General features: G+C 41.5%; 1 protein-coding gene across 5 annotated transcripts in view; it reads right to left on the minus strand.

Annotated features, from left to right (window-relative positions):
* rnf111 (ring finger protein 111) overlaps positions 1-12,500 on the minus strand; it is a 71,308-nt gene that overhangs the window by 56,964 nt on the left and 1,844 nt on the right. For all 5 annotated transcript variants that reach the window (XM_017711656.2, XM_017711658.2, XM_017711655.2 and 2 more), the window contains exon 2: positions 4,763-5,754. In XM_017711656.2, the coding sequence (XP_017567145.1) occupies positions 4,763-5,672 (910 nt within the window). In that variant the 5' untranslated portion in view covers positions 5,673-5,754. The remainder of the gene's footprint in view (positions 1-4,762; positions 5,755-12,500) is intronic.

The following is a 12,500-nucleotide window of genomic DNA, read 5'->3' on the forward strand; positions in this document are numbered from 1 at the left end:
GTATATATTAATAGAAAATGTAAATACTTTGTGGGTGGAATAGGATGTGCTTGACATGGGAGACAGACAGACAGACAGAGTCTGATTTTAACTGTGACTCTGTCTTTGTTAAAGAGGGTTGTTGTGGGTTATTTGGGGGGACAAACATTCATCTATACACACACACACACACACACACACACACACACACACACACACACACACACACACACACACACCAAAGTGAGGCAAAGACAACAGAATGGAAAATTCTGGCCTTTTCTCCTGCAGTCCTGAAACACTGCAGAGAGAAAGAATAAAACTGAACCAACAGCAAAGCTTAAACCGAATGCAGCAATTCTTTCCCCACTGACAACTGGGCCTTAAACCTGGTTCGTCAGCCATTAAAAAGCCCCGAGAGCTCCTCTGTAAATTAACCAATGGCGCTCAACAACCTCCTTGACATCCAGTCACAGAAAAGAGCTCGCTCCAATTTTAAAGGAGCTGCAGGCAAGCTTTTTACATTCAAACACCATTTAATAATAATCATCATTACAAGATTTTCTCATCAGCTTCCTGAGAGCCAAGAATGTTTCGCTCATCTGCGCTCATTTCACAATGCATAACTCAACTTGCTTTTACATCGTCTAATTGAACGTCCCGGTCAGGCTGGCTCCTGACGAATTAAGTCCTTTTTATCGTTACTATCGAGTCCCACGGAACAAACAAGAAACAGCTTTCTTGGTGGCGAACTTCCAACTGTTTTTTCAAAAAACAGCTTTAAAATGAGTTACTTTCAAAGGGTCCAGCTGAACTTTCCCCTCACGTTTTATAAAAGAAAACACTGCCTACACTTCAAAACGCACCTTTCAATTTCCAGTTCACATACGGAATCTATACCAGAGTGTTATGAGAACCAAGAAAAACCAGTAAGACGGCTGCGTGAGTGACCCACAAATGTATTTTCTCAGTTAAAATTTACAACCACTGTATTGTCTTAATGTCTCTTTAATGTGTTATGTTTTTTTTTTTTTAAACAACAAGCATAAAAATATAGCTAACAGTATGCTAACGTCTCAGTAGCTATCCGAATTCCCTGTTCCACCTTAAGTAGTCCAGCTGTTCTAACACCTGGAGCACCAGAATGTGACTGCTGCTCTATCTAAGGTTGGCGTGGTTGGTTAGTGTAGTGGTTAACACCTCTGCCTTCTACACTGTAGACTGGGGTTCAATCCCCACCTGGGCAAACACCCTACACTATACCAATAAGAGTCCTTGGGCAAGACTCCTAACACCACCTTGGCCTGCCTGTGTAAAAATGATCAAATTGTAAGTCGCTCTGGATAAGAGCGTCAGCCAAATGCCATAAATGTAAATAATAATGTAAATATAAGGTGGCACAGGAAAATTTAAACGAGAAGCTGGCAGACGGCTGACTACAGCTTCATATCACCAAAGAATTGGGGGTGGGCAATAATACATCCCCCCACCACCTTTAAAGGCATATGATGCCCTGAATGTAACTAAAGCCCAGCAGTGAGGAGCTGAACTTTACCCTCCTCTGCTGTCACTGCAGACGGGGAACAGAGCAGAGCAGCGCTAGAAGCTGTTAATGATTTTTTTTGTTTGTTTTAAATTTGAAGTTCCCATTTCGTAGGGAGAATTTCAACCACTTCCTCTTGTAACTCAGTTTCAAGAGGCAAGGTGACACTCGGAAACAAGGTGTAGGGGTAGAAATAAACAGGACTGGGCCGCCAAATTTCCGATGCTAATAAGAGGACATTAAACACACGCTGGGAAAAGTAAAAGCAAGAGAAATTACGAGGAAGAGACAGTGATAAGTTGTTCTAACAGCTTTCAAAATAACCTCCTCAAATTGAGGATCCCTCCCTAAAAGTGATCATGTTTTGTTAAGATAAGGCAAGGCAAGCATGGGTTTGCTTGTGAGGAAAACATATCACTGATGGCATGCCTCTCATTTCTATCATTCCTTTCCAGACACAACCAGTTTCGGCTGATTGCACTGCTATGACGCTTCTTTCAGCCCATGTTTCCAAAGGCATAAGTAATCTGAAGGTTACAACATGAGGCGCATCATCTACATCCATTTCAGCTCCTTCATGCTCATGCTCCTTCCTTTGCGGCAGACACACCAGAACCTACTAATGAAGTTATAACACTTAAAGAAATAGTTTGGCGAGACAGAAAATAAACAATTATCTGACTACGTCAGACTCAATCAATCAGCGGAGACCAGTTTGGTGTCCAAATTGTGCTTCTTCAGTTCAGTGCTGGAGCCACAGGGCTAACACTAGAAGTCAGTCACTTAAGTCTGTTTTCTGTAAATACGTCCCTCAAACTCTTCTCAGCCCACTCAAACCACATCCAGCTCTTCTTTAGGGTCATTCTGACTTGTCTTTGGTTTAAGATAGCATGACTTACTGTGAGCTGTGAAAATGCTGTTCAGACATGTGTTGTCTACAACGGGTGCCCATGGCATTGAGCTAAACAGTCAGGTTTTATTCATCTTTATAGGTCACAATAAATTATACTGTATCCTAAACCACATCGTCAAGTCTGAGCACCCTTAATGAAGACCTGGATGTGATTTAAGCAGGCTGAAAGAAGCATCGAGGACATACCTACAGAGAGAGAGAGAGAGAGAGAGAGAGAGAGAGAGAGAGAGAGAGAGAGAGAGAGAGAGAGAGAAAAAAAAAAAAAAAAAAACACCACATTGGATGACTTGTTCTGACAACACTAGAAATCAAACACCGTATCTCCAAAACGGTAACTTTGCAGAAGAAGGAAAAAAAAAAAATTCCAAATGCTTGTGGGCCTTTTGTTTTGGCCCATTTATCATGAAATTTACACACAATGTAAAGAACAGGTATTTTCAAATTATGTCCAAAACTGAAAAATGACAAAAATGGAGATACAAGGTTTTGTCCCGAAACCAGCGGTTTGTTAGTAATGAACCTTCAGTGCTAGTTTGGGCATTGAATATCTTTGCTAACTTGACTATCTGTGGTAAATGGGAAAAGTTTAATTTCTCAGCAAAAGATTCCTTTAAATTGCCATAAATAAATAAATAAATAAATAAACAAACATCCATGTTCTACGTAGTAAAACCACATACGCATGCAAAATATAAACTTCCTAGGCGGTACTATATAACATGCACATATTGGATGTCGTCAGTTTCACCTACAAAATGCACTTGTATTTACATTTATGGCATTTGGCAGACACTCTTATCCAGAGTGACTTACAATTTGATCACTTTACACAGGTAGGCAAATTTGGAGTTAGGAGTCTTGCTCAAGGACCCTTATCGGTATAGCGTAGGGTGCTTGCCCATGTAGGGGACTGAACCCCAGTCTGGGTTCCCCAGTCTGACTGAACTACACTATCCCAACCAAAACCATATGCTTGGGCATATTCAACACCATATTCAGATGTTGAATGCCACCTTTTAGAGCATAACATCAAATTCATGCCTGTGTATTCATTTATTTTCTCAAAAATGTTGCTTATAGCAAAAGAAAGCACAAAACAAAAATATTCCATGTGACATGTCTGGCTCAGCTGTCAAACAACAGAAAGTCCCTGGCGTTCCTTGTCCTCTGCTCACGCTAGTAATGAGAATGGCAAACAGCTGGACAAGTACAGCACTGTGGTGAGGGAGAGTGCGTCCAGCTGTCTGCAGCACAGTCTTCAAGACGTCTGTGATGAGTTTATGGTGGATTTATGGTGTTAAACTAACAGATCATGTGATCGAGAGAGCTGCTTTCTGAAGTAATCCTCTATCGTTATCCAAGCTTAAAGCAATAGTTTGCTGAAAAATCTAATTTACAGTATACCTTTGCCACAAAGGCACTCAATCAGCCTTCAGTTTTGCACTGAAGCTACATGGCAAACGTAGCTAAGTAATAAAAGTTTATACCCCACCAACCAACACGCCCCCATCATGACACACTCGCCTCAAACAACGTTAAAAGGTACACTCTGGCCAAAATTAAACGTTTAACCAGCAATAAATCTGCTGTAAACATGCCAACTCACATCCTACAGCTGTGTCATAACAGTCTCCAGAGTAAGATTTTATGGTGTAAAGACTAGGAAACTCCCTTCAGATGATGCATCTAGAAGGTGGGAAGAATGTTTGGAAAAATAAACTGTTTTAATGGCAGCTGTCTTTACTGTCTGGTATCCGAATAGGTATCTGCAGCTGTATTACCTTTGGAACTGTCTCTGAAGTGTGGTTGGTGTAGTGTAGTGGGTAACACCTCTACCTTCTACGCTGTAGACTGGGATTCAACCCCTGCCTGGGTAAGCACCCCACACTATACCAATAAGAGGCCTTGGGCAAGACTCCTAACACTACCTTCGCCTACCTGTGTAAAATGATCAAACTCCAATCACTCTGGATAAGACTGCCTGCCAAATGCAATAAATGTAAATTATCACCACAATGAAGAGAAAGGATCGCTCAAACAATAGAAATGTCAACTTGTCAAATATGAAGGACAAGGTAAAAGGTCAGTAAGGCTGGCTATCTACATACCTTACTTCTGTTTGGCTTATTTTTTCTTTTCACTAAATCTAGCTTGGTTGCATTTATTTGTGTATATTTGATTTCTGGCTGAACTGTTGATTTAAAGTCAACAGACGTGATTCCATTCAATAAAATGTTAAATTTCTCCTCTTTCATAGCTGTAGAAATGTGTGTTGCCAGGCATCCCTAGTGTTCATGAAGAGGTAAAAGGACGCAAGAGCCGTTTACCTGAGGCCACAGCGTTGCTGCTCGCCTGACTCCCGCTGCTGCTGCTCACTCCCACGTACAGTTCATCCTCTCCCTCAGTGGAGGAAGACGAGGAGGAGTCGGAGGTCAGCTCCTCGCTAGAGCTGCTAGTGCTGTGCAGTAGCGCATACTTCCGCCGCGCAATCACCTCCCTCTTCTTCCTCTGCAAGAGCAGACGCTCCTTCTGCTTTGGAGTCCGCTGGGCTCCACCTCCAGCCCCACCCTTCCCGAAGCGCTTCCTGTTGAGCGGCCGCCGTGAGCTCATGCACGGCCGCTTGACGTGATTGGCTTCTGGGTCGAGCCGCGCCCATTTATGGGACCTGCTGGATCGGGTTCGGCTCAGTAGGGGTCGTATACCCACCGCTGCCCCAGCACTTCCTGTTGAAGCTGGACCAGATGCCTTAAGTTGCTGCTGCTGTCGGGCGGCTGTGGGGCCGTCGGCAGGCCCCCTGTCCTCTTCTGAGCTAAGAGTGTCCGAATCACCAAAACGTAAGCTAGAGGAGGGTGAAGAAGCACAGTCACTAAAAGAAGACTCAGGGTTCCGCTCATCCTCGCTACGCGTCTCCAACAACGTCGCTCTGTGGCGGGGAGGAGGCAGCGTCGTCTCACTAACATGCCCTTCCTTTAGAGAACAGTCCGAGGGCCCTGCCTGCTGGCTCTTACGCTTTTTACGGCCCGACAGGCCTCTGTCCGAGTCTCTACGAACCCCAGCGTCTCGCAGGGATCTGTGTCTAGTCTCAGCACACAGCGGCGTGAACTCGCTGCCCGCCTTGCCGATCACCTCCATTTCCGCCGGGAAGCTTTTGGCCGTCTCCATGGGCTCAGGGTTACCCAGGGGCACCTTCAGGGGCTCCTGTTTGCGGCGCGTGTCAGGTGGGACCTCACTCTTCATCGTGACTGACCCACGTGGAAGGGGAACTGAAGACAAATGCAGCAGCTCCTATGTGTCCATTAGCAGCCTAAAAGTTCCACAACTGCAGGGAAGAAAGAGAGACAGTTAAAATATTAAATTTATCTTGGTGGACTGGTGCACTAATTAACTGACAATACAGTATACAAACATATACAAAGAAAAAAACCACAAAGAGAAACAAACTATACAGTATGCACCAGAGGAAAAAACAAACTATACGTTATATACTTTCATTTTCTGCAAGATTCACAAATGAAAGAAACTGACAGCTCGGTTCAGTAAGATGTGATTGTATGTGTGTGTATATAAACATGTCCATACGCATACACAAAAAAGACTAATATATTTTCAAAATACTGAAAAATAAAGCTTCCAAAAACGTGCCTTATGTTTTAATAATGTCAATTTGTTTTATATATAAATTTATTTTTTTTAAAGCATGGCACTACCATTTTTTGCCATTTCATAGAACATATCAATATCATCAGATTTACAACGTTATGAGGGGAAAAAAAAAAAAACCCTAAAATAAACAACAAAAAAAACTGACATGAGCTACAATCTAACACATTAGCCTCGAGCTAACACAGTAGCCACCTGCTAACAAGCAAGGCACAATACAGGAATGCAAGTCCAATATGATACATCACATCACGTTAGTCTGGCAAACCTACATAACATGTGTCCCAAAATGCACAGAGGCCAGACAAAAAAAAAAACATTATCAGATTTTACCACCATCCTTTACAGTAAATAGGGCAATGAACGGTGCATCGAAGCAGGAGCATTCCATCGAGTTAGTCATGCAAAGCTGACTCTGTTAACGTTTATTTTCTCATGCGTTCCTGGCACAGTATGAGTCAGTCTGGATTGTAATCCAGGCCTCAACGTTACTCAGGCAGCAATGAAAGAAAAGGGAATGGTGAATAAGGTAAGGTCATTCCCGGCTTTTTATACCGAGAGAAAACAAACAGGCCCACACCTAACGCCTAATGCCTCCTGCACATTACTAATGTAATAAACCTAGCAAACACAGGATAATGGAGCTGGGGACATTACAAGCCTCATTTTCGACCAGTTTTCTTCTACCTCATATGATAACAGCGCACAGGAACAGAGGAACCGCTGTATTTCACACAACAAGGGGTGTAATAGCTGTTCTGAAAGGAAAACGGTGCTGTGTATGAAGCATATGAGCTTTTCAGTCCTTCCCCTTACATAAACCTTATATGTCCACTCTGAAAGAGAGTAGACCAATTAACCTACTCCAGGATTAAAGGCTTTAAAAAAGGCTGCTGGCATTAGGATATTAAGCCATCAGTGACCAAAATGCTCATCATTACTAGCATGATTACAAAACTACTTCCACAAAGCCTCTTCCTGTTGTTCTCATGACAATCTCACATTTCACCCCTTCGCCATCAACACGCCCTACGCTGACTTTCTCTTTAATCATGACCTCACCATAACAAATCCCATCCCTCCTCTGTTCAGCACCATCCATCCAAGACCCTCACACTGTTAGTCTTTCATCTAGTGCTGACTCCTGACTCAAAACTCAACATCACAAATGTCCAGAATGTATTTATTTTGTGATTTGGTTATGGTGTAATGTGAGGGATGCATGCAGGGTGTTGTAAGGCAAAATAGCCTCCTTATTTTTTGGCTGTATCACTATTTTCACTGATTATTTTGGATGGTAAACAAAATGGACAAATTTGCATTGTTGACTTAGTGACTCCTGATTCCCATCACCACCAATGTACATAGGATCAGCTGGTTTTCCTGCAAATAGCCATTTCAGAGCAAACCCCGCTGAATTACACTGAGTTTAAACTGAATTATGGTGAAGGTTTTAAAATTAGGAGGAATATGGAATTAATACAAGGTGCACATATTGCACTTTCTGCATACCTCACTGCGTATCTTGCACATCTGGACACTAGACACTTTATTTGGTACAGTATATGCACATATTTATTCATTCTGTGGTCATTATAAGCCGTCACCTGTACATTTTTGTACGGTCATTATTGCACTGCATTTCTCATCTCAGGTAAGATGATCACACACTGTTGTATTTTTTTGTATATATGCCTGTACATATGAGCTGTTATATGTCTACACCTGTTTACGGTTACTGGTTAGTGTTGTGCGTCTGCTACTGGCTGCTAAATTTCCTTCGGGATCAATAAAGTATCTATCTAATGAACTCATTCTCACTGAGCCTTACAATTACAGAGTAATTGTGATCCTTCCTCATTATTATTAACCTTAACCAGACAGAATCCACATTTCGAGAAAACATACCATTTTATCTTTAGGCATTTTCAGAACTGTTCAAAAAATAAATTAATTAATTAAAAAAAACAGAACTTCCAAGTAAATGACACACATTAAAGTTAACTGTAAGGTCCTGGATAACACAAACTGCCAAAAAAATGGAATTGTACAAAGGTATTTCAGGAAGAAGGATGTTTGCAGGATATGATCTCTGAAGTCCCATGACTGAAATTCAGGGTCACGATGTGGCAACAATTCCGATATACCGTATTTCCTGATCCACAATACGCTTCTTACTACATTTTTCATTTGCAAAGTACACAATGCAACAGCAAAATCAGCAGTGGCTCATTTTAGAAAACATCTGCAAATGTTTAAACCCAACATTCGCAAATATAAATGCATACATCAGCGATATATGCATTAAAACAGCAAGATAAAGACACAAGGGTTACAACTGAACATGCATAGTTGATCTTAAGCAGTTTAAGATTCATGCACTTCTAAATATATGCAATTTGTCATAAACTATAGTGGCATACTGTCCACCTGAAGCCCCACAGTCACATCACTCTAATCAGAAGCCCACCATAATAAATCTCATCTCTCTTCTATTTAGAAGCATCATTCTAACATCGTCACCTCCTCTGAAGAGAAAAGTCAACACTAAATGGGGTCTGGACCAAAAATCTCAAAAGCTTACGCCTCAGTGGAGCCACAGCAAGGCAGTCCATGTCTTTAAATAATGAAAGCAGCCATCTGTTTAAAGAGGCATATCATTCCTGCTTATTAGCTCCTCTCTTTAGTGGTAGAGAATTATTCCTGAACACAGCTGCATTCTTAGCAAAAATTAGGTGGGCAGTACAACAGTAAGTTTATCATCGTGATAAATTATGTCTATTATACTTTTCCTAGTTTTTTTTTTATGGGTAATGCCAACACTGCTAAAACACTAGACAGTCACCCGGGCCAATGCCATTGTTGGTATAGTATAATGCTTCTGCTTTCTATGCTGTAGAAAGGGTTTAATCCCCACCTGGGTAAGCACCCAACACTATACCAATGAAATGCCTTGGGCAAGACTCCTAACACTACCGTCGCCTACCAGCGTAAAATGATCAAACTAAGTCACTGTGGATAAGAGCGTCTGCCAAACGTCAGCTAGAGGGGTATAAAGACCCCCAACACTGGGCTGTGGAGCAGTGGAACAGTGTTCTCTGGAGCTTCATCCAGAACTACTCATCCTACATCAATACCTGTTCTTACTAATGCTCTTGTAGCTGAATGCAATCAAATTTTCACAGCAATGTTCCAACATCTAGTGTAAACCTTGCCATAACAGCAGAGGCTGTTGCTGCCACAAAGTCAAACAGGCTATTAATTCAGAAACACTGGATGAGCAGGTGGCTACAAACTTTGACACGTTTTCTATTGTAGTATTATGAGAAAAACTTCAAAGGGTTATAACGCTGACGATTTACATGATCATATACAGTTGCATTCACATAATGAAAACAGCTAATCAGCTCCTCTGCTGTTTTCAATAACGTGTGCCACTCAAGTCTCAAAGTGAAGAACAATACTTGATACTTTGAGCAGATTTCAAAACAATAACTACTCAAATTCATCTCTCAACTAAGGCAAAATCTCTGCAACTCCAGTTTCCCAGATCAGGATTAATCCTAAAAACTAACAAAAGACCGTCAGAGGTGAATCTGCCTTCAGCAGTTTAGCTCCACCCACTCAAACGGATATTGTCAGGAATGTTTCAGTCTCGTCTACTTTCCGAAGAGGGACAATACAGAGCAGCCAGTTCCATACACGAATCTTAAAAAGCACAATAACAAAGACTGCCCCTTTCATTCTAAGGGATAAAGAGAGGTTGGAAAATGGTAATTTAGGTATGAATTATTGCTATTTTTGTACATAAAACCACATAGACGTTATATGTGGACCATAAGAGTACAACAATATACATAAAATACAAGGAAAGCGTAGGATACGGGCTCTTTAATCTCTAAAACATACGCGTACAGTAAACGTGGCCAAACTGTTTAGCTGTATCGTTTTACTTCCATATACACTGATCCAATTTCAATGTTATTCCCATCGCCGCAAAATCATACACACAGCTTGGCACACTCATAATACCAGCCAGTCCAAAACCAAATTACAAAAAGGTCAGCAAAATCATTTAAAATGCACAAAATATAGACCTACACAGCCAACAGCTTATGTGCACTGCTCAAAGTGTCAAGGCTTGAATGTCATTAGAGCTCAAATCCAATGCCCTCAGCTAAGAGATCATAATAAGCTTCTGATCCTCCAGTGTTTGAAGCAGCAGAGCCCCATAAGTAGGCCTTCGCCTGCAAGAGATCAGGGCAGTAAAACATTCTGCATTGCACACAGATCGTACATATTTCCCTGACTAATAATGATCAAGTGAGTACCACATACGTAAGAAGACTGCAGCACATTTAACTTGGGCCATATCATCACTGGCATATTAAAATCTCAATTATTTCTCTTTTTTTTCTTCTTCAAACACTGAGAACATCAGCTGTCCTTAACACTGCGTGAACATTTCACAGCAAGCAGACCAACAGAAATGGTCTAACACTGCTTAGAATGAGATCTATTACATTATAAGTTAAGAACGTATTTGCCTTTAAGTTACCTTTCCTCAGATCAGAGGTTGGGCGACCTATGGCTGGGCGATCCTGATCAAATTCAATATCATAAGATACTCCAATCATATCATGGTATAAGAAGATATTTAAACTGGCATTAATAATGTTATCTATGCTAAAAGACCTGACAGAGCTTGTTTTAATTGGTCTGTTTTAAGCCACAGTCACACCAGAATGTTGACTTAATATTTACTTTGCACAGTGAAGCAAAAATCCACACGGGTGCTTCTGACCAGTTGTTTTGGGGGGGAATGCCTGGCCTGGTTCATGTTGAATAAGTACCAGGTCCTCCAATAGATTAATGATAATATTCTGGGGGGGTGGGATTGCCACCACTCAACGTTTTGTTTTCTACTGCCTCATGCTTACGAGGGTCACGAGGAGTTAAAAGACGGTCTATATGAACTCCGAAGTAATCCAATTCCTTTTTTCATTTTCCGCTTCCATTCCCAAGCGAATTGGCTCTTTCGCTAGGCAAATTTTCCTCGTGCTCAGCGTGACCACAGTTTTTCAAAATTCCTCCACTATTTATTTAGCTGTTACGATGTAAACAAAGTCATTCTGAGCGATTTGATGTAAAATTATGCACAGCACTGAATCACACCAACTCACAGAAACGAGACTCTAGGAACCAGGAGTCGCAACGTCTACAGAGCGAAAACTGCCATTTAATTTACTATTCAAAACCACCAGCGGTCTTAACATGCATGTTCTTTGTGGATTACTTAGCCTTACAACACACTACACGTACCTGTCCGTCATAAATGGAATAAAAACACCACATTTTAGGTGAAGCAAACGTAGCGTTACGGTAGTTCTCAGGAATCAGCATATCTGTAACTATTTCCATGTAACAGCTCTCAGAAACATCAAAGTCTTGAGATGTCCGGGTTCACCATCACTGTGAACAATGTCTCCTCTGTAAGTCACTCTAGAACGGAGCATCTCATATCAGACCACTCTGAATGACTTGATTCACATCTTAATGAAGAAATTTAAACAAATCTGTGGTTTTCACCTTTAAAATGACACCCAAGGGAACCTTGCACAATACTGTAAATATGAGCCCGACCGCACACTTACAGAAAGGATATGTTTTCAACATTTAAAGATTTTAAAGTGTTATTTCAAAACAATCTGGAGCATGCACTCAATGGCATACACTGTAGTTAACTGTCCAGTCTTGAGAGTAAAGAGCAAAGTGAACCAAACAGAACTAAAACATTAAAAAAAAACAAACCACTTGGCAACAGGGACCCCGCTAGCATTGTGATAGATTATGAGCACTGTATCCATTTTATTATGCTCATAATCTATCATATATATTACTATAAATATCTCAGGAAAACAATCTCACGGTCTACGAGCACAGACTATCACAGTCTGGACAACAACAACAACATCCGCTAATACAGGAGTGTGGCAGTATAAAATGTTATAATAATAGATGCCACTAGTGACACTTGTGAGACAGAGGAGGGCTCCTCTGGGGCTCATCCTGCGAGCCTGCAATGTGCCACTGAGCCACGAAGCAAAGTGCACCTTGCCCCCCCGAGGGGGCCCACAGCAGCAACGCCCCCTGGCACCAAGGTGGATACAGATTTCAGAACGTAGAGGATTGCGAGAGACTGTTTTAATTCCTTCCCCAAGGATCACTGACTAGATCCTATAGATGCCAAGTTACCTTGCTGTTAGCACAACACAGACCGTGGGAGCATCCTTCCACATGCCAATTACACTGAAAACTATGCCTGAAACTGACCAGACAAACCTTGCACATTTACAAATTAAAAACATCCACAAACGTCAGCTGCCCTTTACTGTATGTGACACC

The sequence above is a fragment of the Pygocentrus nattereri genome, chromosome 25 (assembly GCF_015220715.1).
Source record: "Pygocentrus nattereri isolate fPygNat1 chromosome 25, fPygNat1.pri, whole genome shotgun sequence".
Taxonomy (NCBI): Eukaryota; Metazoa; Chordata; class Actinopteri; order Characiformes; family Serrasalmidae; genus Pygocentrus; species Pygocentrus nattereri.